The 20,657-nt window shown below is 46.1% G+C and overlaps 4 protein-coding genes across 4 annotated transcripts; 2 read left to right on the top strand and 2 right to left on the bottom strand.

Moving 5' to 3' along the window:
* Positions 1-6,341: 6,341 nt before the first annotated feature.
* On the bottom strand, positions 6,342-9,267 carry BDR25DRAFT_345704 (cysteine proteinase). The gene is made up of 2 exons (XM_033694073.1): positions 8,598-9,267; positions 6,342-8,545 (listed from the first exon to the last, which is right to left on the bottom strand). Exons 1-2 carry the CDS (start codon positions 9,024-9,026, stop codon positions 6,725-6,727), a joined length of 2,250 nt encoding a protein of 749 aa, XP_033542941.1. The 5' UTR covers positions 9,027-9,267; the 3' UTR covers positions 6,342-6,724.
* Positions 9,268-9,449: 182 nt separating this feature from the next.
* On the top strand, positions 9,450-10,088 carry BDR25DRAFT_237994 (uncharacterized protein; the record flags this gene model as incomplete). Its single annotated transcript, XM_033685619.1, has 2 exons — positions 9,450-9,480; positions 9,529-10,088. 2 exons carry the CDS (start codon positions 9,450-9,452, stop codon positions 10,086-10,088), a joined length of 591 nt encoding a protein of 196 aa, XP_033542940.1.
* A 400-nt stretch (positions 10,089-10,488) lies between these two features.
* Positions 10,489-14,314, bottom strand: BDR25DRAFT_294166 (uncharacterized protein; the record flags this gene model as incomplete). The annotated part of the gene is made up of 1 exon (XM_033688765.1): positions 10,489-14,314. The coding sequence occupies one exon, from the start codon at positions 14,312-14,314 to the stop codon at positions 10,490-10,492; it is 3,825 nt and encodes a 1,274-aa protein (XP_033542939.1).
* Positions 14,315-14,650: 336 nt separating this feature from the next.
* Positions 14,651-17,881, top strand: BDR25DRAFT_294162 (uncharacterized protein). Its single transcript, XM_033688764.1, has 3 exons — positions 14,651-14,886; positions 14,937-16,159; positions 16,232-17,881. The coding sequence occupies exons 1-3, from the start codon at positions 14,710-14,712 to the stop codon at positions 17,742-17,744; spliced, it is 2,913 nt and encodes a 970-aa protein (XP_033542938.1). The 5' UTR covers positions 14,651-14,709; the 3' UTR covers positions 17,745-17,881.
* Positions 17,882-20,657: the final 2,776 nt, after the last annotated feature.

Genomic DNA, 20,657 nt, shown 5'->3' with positions numbered 1-20,657 from the left:
GCCTAAATTAAGGAATTTAACTAAGCTTTAAAAAAAGGTAGTTATTAAGTATATACTTAAGCTTATTACATGTAAATTTCTTTTTAGGCTTATAGCTATAGCTAATATAGCTAATTTCTTACGCGTAGAGTGTAATTTAGGCTAGGTTAGCTTAAACTAGCCTAGTATATAAGTTAAGCACTGCTCTAAGTTTATAATAAAGTTTAATTATAAGTATAATTATAAAAAAGCACTTTATAAAAATCTAAAGTGTAAGGACAGAGCTCTGTACCACTACGCTAATACAACTAAAAGGTGTGAATAATTAACCAACGTTAATTATTGCGTACAGAATAGTATATATACCTGTTGCACATAAGCACTATCTTAGCCTTACACGTAAGCGCTATTCTAGCCTTACATTATCCCCCTTCTTAGCAGACGCATGTCCTAGGCGTCACATGACCTACCCGCAGCTTAGAGGCGCCTATGCGCATGTCTTGGTTACCAGCTAGAGGCTGACCACCTGCGGCCTAGAGGCGCGGGATAAACACAACGCAACGCTTAGTAGCCCACGCTAGCTAAGCTATATACACTAGACCTCCTAGCAGCAACAACGTGGCGCTAGAAGAGGCTACCTTATGTTTTAGTCTAAAAACTAGTAAAGCTGTTTAAAGTGTAGGTTAAACACACAACTGTTCTTGTTATTAGTTAATTATTATATAAAAACAGAGCTCTATACTACTACGCTAATATAACTAAAAGGTGTAAATAATTAACTAACGTTAATTATTGCGTACAGAATAGTATATATACCTGTTGCACGTAAGCACCATCTCGGCCTTACACGTAAGCGCTATCCTAGCCTTACATAAAGGTTATCTAAAGCTAGTTTTGCTAAGTAGCTAATATAAAAGCTAAGTATAGTATTTAAAATAAAAACACATATAACTTTAATAAGTTAGGCTTTATAATAGGCTAGATATTAACTAAAGTAGTTATTATAGCTTTAAAAAAAATAAAAATAGCTAAAGGTAATATAGTAAGGTAATAAAAGTAAATAATAGTTATTTAAAGTATTAACATAACAAAGTAAGCTATTTTACTTTTTATTATTTTTAAAAGCTGCTATTACTTTTTTACTTAGTATAAAAACAAATTTACTTTAAAACTAGGTTATTATAGTTTCTAAAAACAGCTAGATAATAAATAAGCTTAGGCTGTAGTAGTTAAAGCACTTTAATAAGTATATAAAAAAAAGAGTTATAAGCACTTATTAGCTTTTTATTATTAATAGCTATAAAAGCTATAACTTACTTAATTTCTAGTAGTACTATAAAAAAAATAAGATTATTACTATTTATATGCTTTTACACTTATTACACTTTTTATAGCTTTTTAATGTAGGTTGTTTTACCCCTTTAAAAAAGGTGTATAAGCGCTAAGCTAAAGATTTTATACATAACTAAATTACTTATATTATAAAACTTAAGTTCTTACTATGCTTTATACACACTTATAATGTAGTAATTACTTTTAGTAATATTTAAAAAGAGTTTTAAAGCGCTAGTTTAGTCTTATTTAACCTAAAATAGGTTAAAATAGCCTTTAATGTCTAGTTATGTACTTTATTACTGCTACTACTTATTAATAATAAGCCCTAGCAGTTATAACTTTTAAGTAATACTTTTAAATTTAAGTTATAATTAATGCTTATAAAAGTAAAGATTTAAAGGCATATAAATAGCTTACTAATGTCTATAGTAAAGGCCTTTAAAAAAGTTTTAAAAAGGGTAGTAATTATTGCGCATAAGCTAGTGTTAGTGTAAAAGAAGATTATAAAGCTTTAAGTAGTAAATAAGGCTACTATGCAATATAGATTACATAAAAGAAAGTAAATTTAAGTAAAAAAGACTTTAATAGTTAAGAATAGAGCTTATTTAACTACTTTAAAAAAGTTTAAAGTGCGTAGTAATAAAAAAAAAGCTAAAGACATAAGTGCGCGCTAAAAAAAGTAAGCTAAGTTAAAAGTAATATAAGCAGTGTAATTAAACTAGGCATAACTTATATATATATAAAAAAGTAGTAGAAGTAGACTTTAAATAATATCTTATGTTGTATTGCTCTATATAGGGCTAAAGTAGGCTGTTTTGCGCTAGAATAGGGTGGTTTTAGTAGGGGCTTGGCAAAAGTGGCCGGCTAACCCGTTAGGTACGTTACTAGTAAAAGCAAGTTTTTTAATATAATGTAACAGCATAGGCAAGATAATAAGTCTAAATGTAGTAGAAATCTACTTAGAGGTATATAGAAGTGCGTAGGGTGTAACGGCGCAGGCAAGACAATGGGTCCGAATGCGGTGGGAATCCACTTAGAGGCATATGGGAGTGCGTGGGGACTCTGAACCTGGGAATGCCATTAACACCTATAGGCCTTATACAAAAGGATATTAGAAAACTACTAAGCTAGCTACAGGGGCAAGGTGCAACTAAATACATAAGGGAATAGAGGCAACAGCAGGGGTTAGGGCTAGGTTAAGATTAGGGCTGATACAAGGGCCTTCTAGAGGTTCTAGGCAACTTAAGATGGAACAATTTATAAGGATTGTTACACTACCCTCCCCCCCCTCTGTAGACTAATAGTCTTTATTAGTAGTTATAGTTTAAAGTATTGCTGTTATGTCCTCTGCATCTTTAAACTAAAACTAGTCTAATTTAGCTAGGTGTCCTTGCTAAGTATTCCTTTGCACTGCTAGCAGTGTCCTCTAAACTAAACGCCATGTGTGCGCGCCTGCTCTAATAGTGATCTGTAGATGTCTAGCCTGTTACTAATTAAGACTTGCTATTTGTTTCTAGCTATCTGTACAGTTATTAATCTTAGGCGTGCGTTTAGTAAGGTGACATTTAGGTATTATTAGGGGTGCCTAAAAGGTCCCCTGCTATTAGAGTAGCAGGGATAATTTAAGGCATTATTAGGGGTGATTTAGTAGTTAGGGGTTAGTAGTTGCCTAGCAGTGTTTTAGTAGATTAGCTGCTTAAGCTGTGCTTGTAATTAAGCATAGATATACTGCTAAAGGTTAACTCTAAATTAGGTAGGTCTAGCTTTAGGTCCTGCAGACGCAGGTTTAGCTGTTAACAAGGTAGTAGTTAGTAGTTAGGGGTTAAAAGTTAGGCATTAGCAGTTGTTTCTAATCTTAATAAGTTATTAGTAGTCTTTAAGTTTCTACTTTAGCGCATTCTTTGCAACTTTTCTAAAGGCAATTCTAATTATATAGGGATAGGAAGTTCTAAACTTAAAGGCTTTAGTTAACTAGAGGTTAATAGAATCTAGTCTATAAACTAAATAGTTTAATATAACAGTGTGTAAGTATTACAACTTAAACTAAATTAGACGCGTCTTAGGCTTAGACATAGTTAAATAAATAATTAGTGTAATATTATACAAGGCTGTTACTAGCAAAAGTAAGTTTTCTAATATAATGTAACAGCGCAGGCAAGACAATAGGTCTAAATGCAGTAGGAATCCACTCAGAGGCATATAGAAGTGCGTGGGGACTCTGAACCTAGGAATGCTATTAACACCTATAGGCCTTGTACAAAAGGATATTAGAAAACTACTAAGCTAGCTACAGGGGCGAGGTGCGACTAAATACATAAGGGAATAGGGGTAACAGCAGGGGTCGGGGCCAGGTCGAGATCGGGGCCGATACGAGGGCCTTCCGGAGGTTCCGGGCGACTCGAGATGGAACGATTCATGAGGATCGTTACATAGGGACTTAGAACCTAGGAATACTATTAACACCTATAGGCCTTGTATAAAAGGATATTAGAAAACTACTAAGCTAGCTACAGGGGCAAGGTGCGACTAAATACATAAAGGAATAGGGGTAACTGCAGGGGACAGGATTAAGTCATAGTCGGGGCCGATACGGGGACCCTTTGGATAGGTTCTGAACGACCCGAGATGGAACGATTCGTGAGAGTCGTTACACTGCAGACAGTGTAATTAGACTAGGCATAACACGCAAATATGTAAGTAAGAAGCAGAAGTAGTATCTAAATAATATTCTAGGCTATACTATACTATATAGTGCTAGAGCGGGTTGTTATAGGCTATAATAGAGTTTGTTAGGGTGTGGTCTTCGCAAAAGTAAGCGACTTGGGTGTGTGAGCAACTCGCCCATGAAGTACGTTATTGCCTAGCCTTTATAAGTTAGCTATAGAATTAGCTTATAAAAGTTGTCTAGTATATTAGTTATTTATTATCTTTTAAAAGACTTTATACATAGCTACAGCATGTTAATTTACAAATCCTATTAAAAAGGGCTAAGAAAGATTACTTAAGCAGGTACAGTTAGGGTGTAAGTCAGCTAGAGGAAACACATACATTCAGATCATGATGAGGATTCAAGAGGTATACAGTCATTCCAAAAAGTCTGTCCCATGGCCTGAGCGCTGAGTTGTGGGAAGGACTATTGCTGCCCTCTGTTTTCTGATCTAGCAAACAGCGCTTTGATAATCATTCCGGCGATCCTACCTCCTTATGGACAACACCTGGTTATAGGTATTAATGTCGGTCTCAGTCAGATTAGCATTGGATGCGGCCCCATTCTCAGTGAAACCTTTACCCTGTTTGTCTCGTGGCGCTGGTGTATGTCGAGATCTTTTCGTCAGAAATCATTGGATAGATAATCTCCTCGCTTGATTAAATAAATAATCAAATAAATGCCTACTCTCATGCTTCTATATAAATCTCCCCATAGGCGCTTTAGTCAGTGCTCTCCTTACCCACCTCCAAAACTATGAATCCAAAGCCAAGCCACCTGTCCCAGAGGTCCGCAGCACAACAATCCACTCCCTAGGTGTGCTAGAATTCATTCTCGTCCGCTCCAACATCCATCATGTTCCTCCTAGCACTCCAATAGGGCGGCAATTATTACCCCTGGAACTGCCCAACAGTCATCAGTCTATTTATTGTCGCCCCTGACACTATCGTGGCGTTTTCAATGCTCAGCAAACAGGTTATTTAGCGGGCCACTGTCACCATAGCTTCCTACATAAGGTTGTTGTTTTGTTCAAGGTTTTCCTATTACTTCCTGTCCGTGACAAATAACCAGGCACTTATAAGTAGGGTTAACAATTTACCAACTGTTATCTGCTAGGTCGTATTTGCTATTACGTCTAGCACATGTAAGAGTTTTCAATAAAACAGACCCTCTTTCCCGCTTTTTGAGAATATTCAGACATCCATTAACTCAGTGCATATCATATCATACAGCAAAAACACTCAGCTACTACCTTCCATAGAATCTCAGCAGCACGATCTTGACGATGAAGATATACATCAGCTAAACGCCCTATCACCCGTCCTAAATCACAATCTAAGACCTAATTTCCGCGCCCCGCTTCTCCTTCGTAATGGTGACCTTAATCTTCAGCCAGAACCTGGGCGATTCCCTATTTCTAAGTTGCGGCGCGGGCTTTCTTCACCAACACTCTCCGCCAGCGGACTTGGTGGTATGAAGTTGGCGTTAACATGATGTTATTATTGCGGCGGGAGCTCGTTCCATTCACCTCTTGGTCTTGGGTGAACGGTTAGTTGGCGTTCTCAAGGGCTTTAGTACATGCGTTGGCTGGGTTATATATCTCAATGGAGGGATTGGTGGCATAGCGTTTTTATGCGTGCAGGGGTCAAGTGGAAGGATGTTAGACTGGGCAATAGAAGTAGAGATATGCGTAAGACAGCAGGTTAAGGGGAGCATCAGGAGAAGCGGGATTAAGGTGCTGAGATTATTTTTCTGCTGCTCTTTCTTCATTCATCATTGTCTTCTCTATTGGTCTAGGAAGGCTGATAACCACATAGGAGGGTTAGGAAAGCTTCTTCTTGTGGCAGAATTCTGTGTTCCATATTACAGCAAGCCTCTCCGTTCTACCGTAACAAGACGTATCAGGACGTATGTCGAAGCCCAGGTAGCTAGGACTGGATATACCAAATGGGACTACATGAGCTAGCGTCTCCCAATCAGCTATTTGTTTAACAATTTATTTTCCAAGACTAAGCTATATAGACATGCCCACTATCCATATTGTCTTGGGAGGAAACCCATTTCTTCCTCTCAACCCATTGTATCACTAATACCATAGCCAACCCACCTGTTTTCTCCTTCCTGAACATCCGCTCCCTCTTTCCTAAGAAAATAGACCGAGATCACGCACTCCTACGCAAACACGTTCTTAAGCTTTAAGCCTTAATACGTAGAACGGAAGTATCGCGAATGAGTATTGCGATCATATTAGGCAACTCCCCAACTACCAGCGTCAAGCACCATTGCAGAAAATGTACGTAAATATTAGATTGGGAAATTGGTAATGTGGTACCGTGCAGGCGATCCCCTCGCTGATCCCAACCTGATAACCAGTGATCAATGAGGGTGGCCAAGTACAAGGTAGTTTGTCATGCCTCAGAGCAAAATAATACCCGCCCAATGGAAGGCCGCAATACATGAATATCTGAAGTGAACAGACAAGCCTCAAGACTAACTCCCCGTGTCCTGTGTTCCATACCAACCTACGCGACCAGTCCCATCCGGATATACTAATATCAGACCCCCTCCAACACCATGAACCAAACCCAAACCCAAACGTCACCCACCCAATTAGCTAATCAATAATCGAACCCATTACCCCACCCAAATACTAAACGCCATCCATGCAATGCAAATCTAATTCATACATCACAAAACAGGCCATCAGGCCGTAACCATCGGCAAGCTAGCTGCACGCCCACCCTCCCCTCTCATAGGAGAATCTCCGGCCGTGCGCATATGACGCGGAGTCGGAGGCTTTGTTGGGGGGAAGATTGTCGTAGGAATTGTCTCAAGTTCTGAGGTATCGGTATCCGTTGTGACAGAGACATCTGCATCAGATTCGAGTTCCGAGGGTGGGTAGTCGGTGGATGTGGATGCAGATGCAGATGCAGACGCTGATATAAATGTGGTTGTGCCTGATTCGTCGGGTGGAGGTGTGGGATATATAGAGCCGGGAGATTCAGGCTCTCCAAAGCCTCCGCGGAGAATAGGAGGGTTGTTGTGGGACGTTGGACGAAGAATAGGAGACTCTGGGGGTGTAAGCAGGAAATCATCAGAATTGTCATCCGGAAGCGGGATCTGTGCCACGACCTCGATTGGTGGCAGCTTAGCGATCTTTGTCGCATTTAAGAAGTCGAGAGATACGCTTGGCGATGGATCAATGCGTTCGTAGAACAACATGAAGACGTTTCCTTGTGCGAGAACATCCTTCGTTGAACGTGGGTAGACTGTCTCGTCGTCGAATAACCACCACTGGTCGAATCCACCCGCAACATCCATGCTATCCACATCGCGGTGCGTAGACGGGAGTTGCCCAGTGTTTCGAAAGCACACGTAATGTCCACTTCCATGCTGCCCTCGATGCGTCACCACCGCCCTCAGCGCATAGCGAAACGATGAGGTCTTCATATCCTTAGGATCCACGTTCATATCCGCAATCAGACTCTCGTTGGGATCGTTCGGCCACTCTTCCACCTCCCCGTCATTTCCCTGAGACTTTGACGGCCGACTGCCCAAACACCAAGGACCGAGGTCCAATTCCTTCGGAAACATGACATTAGCGTGGTTCTTGACAATATTGAAAGTTCGTTCATCGACAACACTGCGATTAACATGGAGAGCGAGCGACTTTGGTGCACGAGCGATGACTTGTTGTTTCGTCTTCGTGCTCTCCGTTCTATTCTTCTTTGCAATCCCGCATTTCTGCGTCAGCGTAGAATCCTCAAGGTCGTCCTCATCGAGCGCCTCCTGCACATTCTTCAGACGAGTTTCAAAACGGATCCTTGAGTCATCTGCCATGGGTTTTTCAAGCAAGTTGGAGAGAATTTTCTTGTTCCGGAGGAGCGTGCATTTCGTGCATTGTACGCCGTTAATCCTCTCGACTCTGCTGTATTCATCGAGGCAGTCGCGGATGTCGTAGTCACGGTAGATGTCTGTTCCGAGGTGGACTGTAAGGCAGTTAAATTCGGAGAGTGTGAGGCCTTCGGAGTAGCCGCAGCCAGTGCAGGCTACGCGTTGAGCGATGAGGCCGCTGAGAGGATTTGGGTCTGCCTTTGGCCGGCTTTCCGTGTCAATATCCTGGTCCTGGTCCTTTGGCTGCTCCTCGGGTGGGCCTCCATCCACCTGGGAATGATTATTCTCAGGAGACCCGAGCTCAGCGGCTGCTGTAGGGAGGTTGAGCAACTGCTTCGCAAACAACGACCAAGATTGCCCTGACCGGTTTTTACTCGACGACTGGACATGAACCTCCTTATCTAGTGCCTCTAAAATCTTAGAATAGTACTCCTGAGCATCTTGATGCTGGGTGACGCTCAAGAAATGCAAGTTGTGTGGAACTTTGAAATACTGGCGGCCGTGCTCGGTGTCGTTGAGGCCGGTGATGCAATCGAAGAGGGCGCCGTTGGTAGTTCTCAAGTCCAACGCTTCGTACTCGGAGGTGGTGTGGGAGAGATAGTCTTGTAGAGAAGGAAGTGACGCTAGGCCCTAAAATATGTGTTGGTGAAGGAACAATTTGCACTAATCAGCATTCACATACCTGCACAACGCTGTTCTCGAAACACGAGGCATGAAGGTTAATCAGACCAGGAGGTACATCGCTAGAGCCCTTTCCACTCCTCACGAAGCCATTCCTATTAAACCCGAAGAGGGTCCCCAGTATATGACCTGTCTGCTTCTGAGTGTCGTCGTCGGCACCAGGCTCTTCGCCAGACGTTCCAAGAAGGAATGAGGAAGGAAAGCGCGGCAGCCTGATAGGAACTGACGTCGTCTGGCTAGCCATATCCACAGCAATCTGTAACCAAAGCCAAACCGGGTATCCCAGAAGCTCTAGGGACTTGAAGACCACATAGACTAGAACCAAGCCGGCAAGAAGCTGCGACCGAAGGGAGGTTGAGGAATCTGATATGAGCGTACCGTGGTCGGTGGGTGCGTAGCGCGCGCGGTGTGGTAAATATTCGTCATTCATCGCTTCTTTGTCGTGGCTGTCTCTGGTGTGTGCGTAGAGTCTAGGGGTGTTTGCGGAGGTGAAGTGGAGGATGTCGCGGACAGCGGAGGCGGGCGGCCGTGTTTAGCCTTCTGGCCAGCGCGGGGCGGGATGCAGCAAACACGGAGGCGTTGGTCTTGTATGCGACATGGAGAGGAGAATGAGACAGTGTCGCAGTGTCGCGGTGGGGAAGAAGAGAGGGTGGTAGTGCAGAGAATGAGTGAATGTTTCGGCCACGTGAAAACGGTGTCGGGCATTAGGAAGGGCAATTCCGCCGCCGCGCCGCTGCAGGAGAGGAGAGAAATCTTGGCATAGAGGTCCCACAGGAATTTTGGAATCGCGAAGACAGAACCACGACCCGAGTCGCCTGCCCAAGCGCAAGATCCCCCAGTCTTCCATTCCCCCATGGCGAAAACCGCAAAACTAAAGAAGCGCCGTACGTTTGCTCCCATCCCCCTACACTCTCCTAAGCTAACCCACGCAGAATCAACCCTCCACTCCCGCGCCTCCCGCCGCGCCCTTTCACCCCCCACTGCCATTACTCTCTCGAAATCCCTCTCAACTACAACCACGACCAGCTCCCGTCCCTCCACAACACCAAATCCACACGTCCTAGCCGCACACTCCGCCGGCATTACTAAGAAACCTAAATTCAAGCAGCTAAAGCGGCAACAGCGAATACGCCACCAAAAAGGCCTGGAGCGCGCGGCTGATGTGTTGGATAAGAGGGAGCTGAAGGTGCAGAAGTCTGTGGGAAAGGAGAGGAAGGTTCGGGACAGGAAGAAGGGGTGGGAGGATGTTAATGAGAGTAGGTTGAAGGTCAAGAGTAGAATGGGTTTTGAGGCGTTGGAAGAGGATGGTGGTTCAAGAAGGGAGAGAGAATGGGTCAGTGATGAGGAGATGCCTGAGGTCGAGGTTGCGGCTGAGAGTGAAGGAGATGAAGTACTGGGGCTTGGGATTTCTGGGGAGGTTAAGGAGGTTGTGGTGCCTGAGAGTGTGCCGCTGCCTGTTGCTTCGGCATTTGAAGAGGATGAGCTGCTTTGAGGGGGATTGAAGGTCATTTGTGGATCATGACCTCCAGATGCTAGGCGAACGCCGACTACGAACAATTTTATTGCGGTACTTCTCCGGTCTGGGTTGACTGAGAAGCCGGAAAATGGAACTTCGTCTCGAATGCAGTCGCTAGAAAGCTGTAACGACGGATACGGATCTCATTTCAAGAAGAGCGCGGCTACCGGCACCTTTGCCATGCAAAAACTATATAGATACCCTTTCGCCCAAAAATTCCTGCAGATGCTTCCCAAGTATGGCCCTCCGAATATGCCTTCCAAACGCTTGACAATGCTCATGTGCCTCCAGCATGCGTTCGCATCCATATCATCTCGAAGCCTAGCGCTACATCACGAACCGGGCGAACCCGTGGAAGAACGCCTATATATTCCCAACTACTCCTCCTGCATGCTCACCTGGCTCTCCCCACCAGTCCTTGACGAAGCGTCCATCTCCTCGCTAATACTTCCCAACCCTCCCCATGTCTTCCCTGCCGTCCTCATAACCAACACTCGATTGAGATCCTTGTCAAACCATCTCTCCCTCCTCTTCGTTTCTCTTCTCCCACCCTCCATTGCCACACGACTCGCTCTCGTTGTCCGTGGACGTTTATTCCTTCCACCCTCGGACAACAAGTTACCAACACGAAGTCTCTCAGCTTCTAGGCGAAGATCGTGAGCAACAATGCTTCGGATGTAAGGCCCGAGGTCATGAACAATGATGTCAAGGGTACGATCAAAGGAGGAGGCGGTTAGTTGGTAGGATGTGGAGAGAGAAAGGGCGGTGGCTGGTGGTGAGGCGAGGATGTCGAAAGCTAACGAGAAGTCAGGCCAGCCCAAACTGTGGTCAGTTTGGGCTGAGGTCTTGTGGCGGAGGATCGCATCTGTGAAGTCGCCTTCGGTTGTGGGAATGGAGTGTTGGCATTTCGGATTCGCTAAACCTTGGCTGAGAGTAAAAGCACGATGAATAGTTAGGTGGGTCTGGATGAACATCGTTGTGTCGAAATTGCTGAAGTCTGAGATGTGATCGATCTGGATGACTGGAGCAGCTTCCGTGTAGTTCAATCGTTCCTTGTCGAGCATGGGCGGTAGAGACGGGTCAACGAGTTCCTGATATTGGCTCTCGTACGAGGGCAAACCAATGCGACAGTAGACATCGGCAGCACTAAAGAAGTCTGACATAATTTCGAAGCGCTCGAGGCTCTGAAGTTGATCACTCTCGATGCCAGAATACCGTGCGCATGGGAACTCCAAGTTACCAGTCCATTCGCAAGGGCTGATACCCCAGTGTGACCACGTCTCCTTAAGTAATTCTTCTTCTTTGTCAAATATTACACTTCCTGTGGAGGCGGCTACATCATGACATAGCCATCCCATGCCGGACTGGTAAGTACCTTCGCTTGCGACACGGAGAACGCGCCCCTTTTCGTCCACATCCTTGCCGGGGGGCCACCTTTGATAGATCCATTCCAGACCACCTTTTCTGTCACCGACGGACATTTGGCACCAAAAGTCTAGCTCGGTAACACTGGCGCGCAGATCATGATCCTTGGACTTGAAAAGGTCACACACAGCTTCCCGCCTTAGAACATGGCCTTCCTTAGCGGCAACGAGCAACATGTAATCAGTCACAAGGTCTACCGGAGGCGGGGAAAGTCGAAGAATGGCGCCAAGCGGCAAGTCGTACGACGGGATAAGGGATTCATCGTTACAGGTAATGACAATGGGCCTTTTTGATTGGGATGCGAGCCTAATGACTTGGGCCCAGAATTGTTGATCTGCTTCGAAGAGGATATCGGCCTCCTCAAACAGGATTAGGGATTGTTTTTGAAATTTCCGTGGTGCATGAGCCTTTAATAGAGTAGCTTGGGCTGTATTGGCTATCTTTCCGGGTTCTCCGGGGGGTTTCGCTTTTGGCATCGGCCTCGCTTTGGTTTGGGGATTTGACTTGAAAAACGACGTCATTGTGCCTTGCCGTCCACTGTCAAGATCCTTTTGAAGGGCTTGACTCATACGTTCGTTATCGGTGTCTTCAGCAGGTACGACATCTAGGCTGACCTTTGGTTCGCTACGCTTATGGCTTACAAGGTGGTTTTCGGACATATCTCCAACCTTGTCTTGGATATCCTTTCCAGAACGGCGACTGCTGGAGTTGATCTCAAATACCTCAAAGGCCAACTCCTTAGCAACTGCATATACAGTAGCACTTTTGCCACAACCGGGAGGTCCACTGATAATCACTACGTTCTTGTTCCTCGTCATCTTTGCCCGTCTTACAGACCGTTGTCTGGAGTGGTTCGACCGTGATCGACCGAATTCTTCACTTTCTGATAACTCTATCATGTCTTCGTCATCATCTTCATCACTAGAGACGATAAAGTCATCTTCAACCTGCTTTCGCTTCTTCTTAGGCGGTCTCTTCTGCTCAGAGGTGTTTGAAGTTTTGGATGCATCCATTCCGCCATCGACAGCCTCGACGGTGAGGTTCTTCAGCCAGTCTCGAAGGACCATAGCTTCCTTTCCAGACTGTAGGACATGTGAAGCACGGCTGGGAGCATATTTTTGAACCCAAGATTGGGTCTCGCATACGCCCCTATCAAATGGCGTCAGGGTGTCCTCGATATCCTTAAAGAGCGAATGGAGGGCAGGATGGACTCTCGTCTTAGCACACTCATCCTCGTCGTAGTCTCCCAACGGAGCTCGAACTTCTTTCCGAACCATTTCACGTATATCGATTCCAGTGGTGAGCAAACGAGTTGGTAGGCGGATTTGATCCGAAGCTTCACGGGATACCTTCAGACGTTTGGAAAACTTTGCAATCAAGTCTTCGTCTTGGGGGACATCAATAGTATTATTCTTTAACTTCCGCTCTTTTCGGATTCGATGCGAGGAGTCCGGAAACTCGTCGGGAAATAAGATTGCATTATTTTCAAGATTTCGAACGTGTGCGGTGGCCTTGGAAGGCCACAGTGGTTCGTTCATCCCCAGGTATTTCATGACCCGGCTATCTCCAACAATTGGTCCAAAAGCTGGGAATGGCCGTGGAGAAGATTGGGTTTGAGTTTCGGCCCTCAACTTCCCAGGAGTCACAGCACTCTTCCTCAGAGTCTTTGGAGATTTTAGAATCAGTGTCTCAGGAGGGGCTTTGATGGCGGGTGGCTCCTTCTGCGCGGATTTCCCGAAAAAGAACGGATGTGTAGGCCTCGGGGGACCAGCCGGCTTCACTGGTTCCTTTCGAGGCAAGGGGGTTGCTTTCAGCTGCCTTTTACCATTGATGATGTCTTCAATAGTTTTGCCAAGAGCACGTCGGCTCTCAGTGTCAGACCCATACTTGATTATGGTCACGGTCGGTGAAGAGACCGGTTGTGGAGGTTTTCGACCACGTCTTCTTTTGGGACACGCTGACGATTCCGTGTCCGGTTTCGCTAGCGGTGGGGGGGATATCAACTTGCCATTCCCAGTGACCTTTAATACCTTCTTTCTTGGTGTGGTCTTCTCAAGTCTATCCTCTACTACGAGTGGAGTTGGAACGTTGGGATTTGAGAGGGGAGGAACTTCGTATGCTGCTTTGGGCGGTGCATTGCTATTTGAAGCGTTTTCCATTCCGATCTCCTGCCTCTCAAGTCCATGTCCACTTCCAGTGAGTGCTTCGGCATTTAGGGAGTATGGGTTATCCTCTACACTTTCCGACTGGTCCTTCTCGGCCTCGATCTGCAACTGTCGAACCCAATCCAAAGCCTCAGTCGACTGCGGTAGCTCGGCTTCGCCAGTTTGGACTGAGGAGGCTGGAGATGCCGTCTTCCTCCGTTTTCTCCGATCTTGATTCAGTTCTTCTTCTGCAATCGAGTCTCCAGACGTTTGCAACACATCCACGCCGCCAATAGCAGTCCCTTCGCCTGCGCCAAGGCCATTCGACTGGCGGGTAAATCTTTCGAGTTGTGCCTGGTTCTTCCGTCCTGGCCCTTGATCGTTCTTTTCTTTGGCTTCCGTAGGCTTCCTTTCCCGCTTCTTGCGACCCTTAGCGACCTGCGCACTCCTGTCTGGTCGCTCACTGTCAGGGACGTCGTTCGTCGGCTCGCGCGATGTCTCTGTCGAAGATGTGTTTCGCTCTGGTGAAGGGTTCCCTGAAACCAGGTAAGCTAGAGGTAGCTGATAAGCGGCTGCGTGCATACTGAGGGGCTTGGTGAAGAATGGGTGTAGATTTTTCTTCTCCAGATTCATTGCGGTTTGCACCGCAGCAAGGGCCATTAATGACGATTTCAGGGCATGGCTGTGAATTAATGTTGGGAAAAGGACAAGAAGTGCGTTACGAGGGAGTCGGTGAAAACTTGGGGGACGTGGCGTGGAGGTGAACGTGAATACTGAAGGTGAATTGAAGGAAGAAGCTACGACTGGAGATGGGCGGCGCGTCTGATGCACGCGACGCGCTTGCGAGAAGAGGTCACGTGCCAAGTCGCCTAATTAAACGCCAAGATTGCACCTTCCTGAGCCGAGGTCCTCACCGCCCTCTGTTACTGCCAATTCAAGATGGTAAAAAAATAATCGGCAGCTGCAGCTCTTCCACGCCCGCTGCATTCCCACCCAACGACCCACGCAGACCCTGTCTGGCAAACAAAATGTCGTTCGACAAGGAAATTGAGGCACCTTTTACTTTGGCCTCTTTACCACGTCCTCTTCAATCCACGGATGGGCAGACGCAAGCTTCCGGTGTCTGTAGTCTTAGCGGCGTGAGGAAGAGGAAGAGGACTGAGATTGCCGTTGGTGTCGATGGAGAGGGTGTCCTTATATACAGTGTACGCATCCATTTTTGTAACTCCAGCGTCATTAGCTAAACTCTGTCAAGCTTCAAAATCCACAGCTCGTCACCTCATACGCATTGCCGCCATGGACGTCTTTCACGACTCCCCCATTTTCTATTTATCGGAAGGGCTCCTCCAAGCAGCCCTCCTGCCGCTTCACTTATGCATCTGTCTCGCCCTGCTCGCCTGTTGAAAGCCATCAGCTGATCTGCTTTACGGAGGAAGTCCACCTCATGAAAGAAAATATCGCCGATACCACTAAAACATCCTACACCATACCCAAATCCACGTCTAAGGTCGTCGCCATAGATTTAATACCCATATCCGCCGGTACCCAAGATAAGAAAGTCTCTCATGACGTCCTGGTCGTCTTTGATGACGGTCATGTCACATCGCTCTCGTCCGATCTCAAGTCTCAAAGATGGCACACAGACCTTAACACTTTGGCTGCATCCGGTACACAAGCCAATGTCCGAGGCCTATTAAAAGTCGAGCATGTCACGGTAACCATGGCAAAAAAAGTGCTTCGTGGCTTGTTACGTAGCCGAGGAGACATTGCAGCCACCCTAGGTCCCCCTATGGGTGCAAAGTCTGAGATTTTGGAACTCATCCAGGTTCTATGTGTCGTTTCCAAGCGCCGAGATGGCCAGTCTAACGATGGCATCTCTACTACACTAGACCTATATCAAATATCGCCGCGATCTCCGGACCTCTTCACCAGCCATATGCTTCCTGTGAAGCACTTGGTGACGTGGGAGTTGCCTTCACCCTCATCGAATGACATCAATGGCGCTTCAAAATCGGTGTATTCTCTTCATTCCGCTACGGGCATCCTCCATCAACTGACCAATGGTGTTCTCTTCTCCTATGATTTCTCTGAAACGGTACCTAAGCGTTATGCACAGCTAAAGATTCCTGGGCTCGGGAGTACTTCCTTTATTCGTATATTTCCCGATTTGGTGTTCACGACCTCCCAGAATTTCTGCGGGATATTTGATGTCAAATACAATTCGATCCAGGCGTTAGTGCCCCTCAAACAACGACTAACCGCCTCGCCGGGATCCAAGAAACGGAAACATGCAGAGCCAGAGTCTGTCTGCGAAACAGAAGCAGGGCCGACGTTGATAACGTATTTTGCAGACATTGAGCTGGCGGTTGGTATTCTCAACCATGAATTGATTGGCATACAGCTTGCTGGAACCCTTGCGCGCAAGAAATTCAGGGCAGATGGTACTCTTCTCATCAACTCTATTGGCAAGGGGATTCAGTTTAGATCTCAGGACTCACGGGACTGTGACATCTTAGCACCCAAGGCACGAGCAAGCAACGATCCGGGGAGTCTATCGAGAAACGGTCAACAGTGGCAAGACTGGCAGAGGAAAGTGCACAAGCTCGACAAGTACGCGTCAAAGGGGAAAGTTTCAGAATTTGAAGAACTATTCGCACGCGAACTAGATGTAGACTTCACAGATGCCGATACCACGAACCCAGATATGCCCCAGATTAAGCTCGAGAATGGAGCTGAAAGGAGTCTCTTGACAAACGGAGTAAACGAAGATACACCTGATGATCTGTCTGAGGCGGCTATTGCAGAAAGACCGGGCGAGTCCTCGGGCACTGAATTAAGGAAGTGGAAACTTCCAAAGGTTATCACAGATTCTCATAGGCATCGCCACAGGCAGCATGCTGTCTATGCACTAAGCAAAATATTCCAATGGGAAGACCCTGGGTCGCGAACCCGAAAAGAAGCCAACCATTCATCTCTCCAAGTCAGATTTTTCCCTCCCAACGTTTTTCAATGGCTTCTACTGTCCGGTTACCTCACCAAAGAGTCTATACGTCGCTCTCTATTAGAACTCTCTCCGGATGCTTCAGGAAGCATTCCTTCCACTTCTGACGGAGACATTGTTAATTCAATTGTGAGGTTCGACCCTGAATTACACATCCTATCCGCAATTTTGAACCACAGCAACTACCTTCCGGTTGGAGAAGTGGTCCAAGCTATCAATATTTCAATGCAAAACCTGGACGACCGCCCTCAGGCCGACGCCGAAGCGAAGCTTTCAGCAAGTGGCACTACGCTACCAGAAGTCGAAATGAATGTTGATTTTGCCTCCGAACTAGAGGCTGCCACACACGACCTAGACCATGCCCTATCGATTTTAAATAACGGCCTTTTTATCCGTAGCCATACTCTTCGCCCTGCCCTCATCAGACTCCATACCTTTCCTGCTTCCATCATCACTTCGACACTCCGGTCAATTCTTCCTCGTCGCGAGCTTGAGTCCTTAGTTCGACTCCTTCTCTCGGAACTCAAGAACGGCGGTTGGTCCTCAACGTATGACTTCATCGACCCGGATTCTCTTCCAGCCGAATCTTTATCTGAAGAGCCCGATGACCACGCGATTGCCATCATCGCTTCATTGCTCAGCTGCACCCTCGATGCGATTGGGCCAAGCGCCTGGCTTGCTGCTAGGGAGAAACCTTCAGATGAATCAACAGAAGAGATGATCAATGATTTGCATGAAGAAACAACACTAGCACTCAACGGATTTTGGGAAGCCCGATTCATGAGAGGTCTCTTAGGCGAGTTCCTACGATACGCGGCAAACATTGCGAAGAGTCAAAAGCCAACGAACACGTTGCTGCAAAAGCAAGGTAAACCATTTGAGACTGACATTGCGACGGATGGGACACTCCCTATGCTCCCTCTCGGAGGGAAAGTAGATCTGGGTGTTGAGAAGACGAAGCCAGGTAAGGGTGGGAAAAAGGAGGAGCGAAGCGCCCGTGAGATTGGGATGCTGATAAGCAAGAAAGTACCCAAGTATAGCTTCGAGAGGATTGTGATATAGTGGAGGGAGTACTAGCATGTCAAAGATACCACCAGTTCATGCAAATTTCAGTGCGCACAGTCCATCTGTATGTTTGGGCCTTTTATTTAAGCGCAGCTTAGCGCATGCTAGGAAAACATGTTATAGGTTTTGAATTGTAGAGAAGGTTGAGGAAGCGAATAATACCTCATAAGTTCACCGGTTTTCTATGTTGCTGCAAACCCCGCATTGCTTAGATAACAGCACTTATCACGAGGTGAGCCACGCTGGCGCCCTCCACCCATTAGTTTTGTGTTTCGTTACTCTATTGTTGTTGTTCATTTTGACTCATTCGCGCACGCGTCTTGCGTTTTCTCGAGTTTTTTCTACAATCACTATGGAAGCTCTTGTCGCGGTGGGGCTTGCAGCTAACGTGATCCAATTTGTTCAGTTTACTTGAAGCGTAGTCAATGAAGCTATCACTACCAAGAGATCTGGTTCGCCTCCTGATATAGATGACCTCAAGAAACTCTCAGAGCATTTGGTAAAGCAAACTGGTGAGATCAGAGCTCAACTCCAGGACAGTGACTCCATGCGATCCATGGAAGATCAGGTCAGTATAGAATAGCTCTCACGAACAGCCGTCGTCAGTAGCTGGCCAATGCAGGTCCTCTTGGATATTGCCTTGAGCTGCGAAAACTCGGGAAATGAGTTGATTATATATCTAAACACCTTTCTCCCCAGCTATTCTTTGAATAATCTCCCCTGAGATTCCAGGAACAATATTCCGAAAAATCTCTACCGTCAACTCCAAGCGAGCCTCAAAGTCCACTGGGCCCACAACAAGCTTGAAACGTTTGCATCGAAGCTCGAGAAATTTCGTAGTCCACTCATGTTGGCCTCTCTCCTTGCCTTTCGGTCAAGTACGGACGAGCATAATAGGAGAGTACTAGCATTTCTCGAGAATATAAATCCAGAAGACGCTGCCTTAGGCTTGCAACACAAAGATGCACTTAGAAAAGTGCAGGAGATGGTAGACGATTGGCGGAAAGATACAGGCGTCAAAATCGACGATATTCAAGAGAAGCTTCACGAGTGTTTAACAGGAATATATGCTCAACCAAGGCTTAATCCATAATCAGGAGGCTGCTATTCTCGTGTGGCTTAATTTCCGGCAAATGTCCTGAAGGTACGAAGAGTTCCCGATTGCTTACAAGAGTACGTATCAATGGATCTTTGAAAAACCTGCCTCGGATGAAACTTGGGGTGATCTTACTGGCCATCTATCCGGAGATGTAGCCACTCCTTACTTTGTGAACAGCAAGGCAGGAAGTGGGAAGTCGACACTCATGAAATATCTAGTTAGGGCAGAACCGACAATGAAAGCTCTTACGCAGTGGACTGGGACAAAACAGTTACTTGTGATAGACTTCTTCTTCTGGAATATTGGTACGCCGATGCAGAAGAGCTTTTGCGGGATGCTGAGAACTATTCTTCGTAAGGGTTTGGCCCGGTACACTGAGCTGATTCTGGTAGTTTTCCCAACACTGTACCAAAACTGAAAGTAATCGGAAATGGAAACGGAGCCTACCTATGTGGAACTAAAAAGAGCACTCGAGCTTTTGATCAAGAAGTCATCGTCGTTCTTGAAGTTGTGTATGTTTATTGATAGGATTGACGAGTTCGAAGGTACCCATAATAGCGAAGGCGCCCACAGGGATATCTCGGAATTCCTGAAGTCTTTAGCTTCGGAAAATGACAAGCTGATCATATCAAGCCGGCCGATCAATGCATGTCTCATTGCATTTCAAGGTTGTCCATCACTGAGGCTCCAGGACCTTACAAGACGTGACTTGGGGATCTTTATTGACGGCGAGTTTACGCTCCATCCATCTGTAGTTGGATTAGCAACCCGATTTTCTCTGGAAACTCAAGATCTTGCCGAAGAGATTTTAAGAAGAGCTGAAGGGTTTTTCTTTGTGTATCCCTGGTAGTTCGAATACTTCTAGAAGGTTTAGAGAATGGGGATAACATGCAAGATTTGTGACAGAAGCTTTGGTCCCTTCCCTCAGATCATCGAGATCTGTACACGCGGATGATGGCTAAAATGTCACTCGATTTTCAGATCCAGGCTTCCGAAATCTTTCAACCTTTTCATTTGTGGAATTCTACTTTGAAGAGCGAGCCTCTGGAGAGCCTTTTGCTCTATTTCGCAGTATAACGCCCATCGGACGTTTTTAGTCTTCCGGATGCGCCCCTTACTAAGGAAACCCTGTAATGGAATCGTAGTCATATTAATGTAAGGATAAGGAGCCGTTGTTGTGGGCTGCTCGAAATACACCAGAGAGGACATGACGGCGAATTCGGTGCCTCGCTTGACGATTCTTTAGCCTCCACCGACCCCCATATGTTGATAGTCAGTTATCACCACCGAACCGTTGCCGAATTCCTTCAAGACCTTTATGTAGGGAAAGATATATGCGAACAGACAAAGCACTCAAGTTTCAACATCATTTCGAGCCTTGCTTCTGCAAGCCTCTCGATGCTAAATATTTCGAACGCTTTCAGCAATTCGACCTCGATTCCTCTGATTCATTATATCACTTTTACTACAGCCTTCTGCAGGTTGGCGACTCATTTCACCAAGCAAACGCTAGCCGAATACGTTAATGCTATCGATCGGACAATATCACATCAATGGAACGCGATACGAAATACAACCAATGGGAATGCACAGATGCCACAGATTCATTGGTCCGAAAAAATCTATCGCATGAATGCCGCAGACCGGACGTCTCCTGTACAGCAAACCATCCAAGGAACCTGAGATCTACTTACCTTTTCCGCTCGGGTCGGACTTATCCAGTATTTAGCAAACCAGGATAATCTTTCCAACCTCCCTTACCTTCCAAGGGATGCCATGGTCCTACAGGCGATGGCAAGTTGGCGGGACGT

This window comes from Lindgomyces ingoldianus (assembly GCF_010093535.1).
Source record: "Lindgomyces ingoldianus strain ATCC 200398 unplaced genomic scaffold BDR25scaffold_35, whole genome shotgun sequence".
Classification (NCBI taxonomy): Eukaryota; Fungi; Ascomycota; class Dothideomycetes; order Pleosporales; family Lindgomycetaceae; genus Lindgomyces; species Lindgomyces ingoldianus.
Note: the sequence above shows the minus strand (reverse complement) of the source record. Positions and strands in the feature narration are given on the sequence as shown.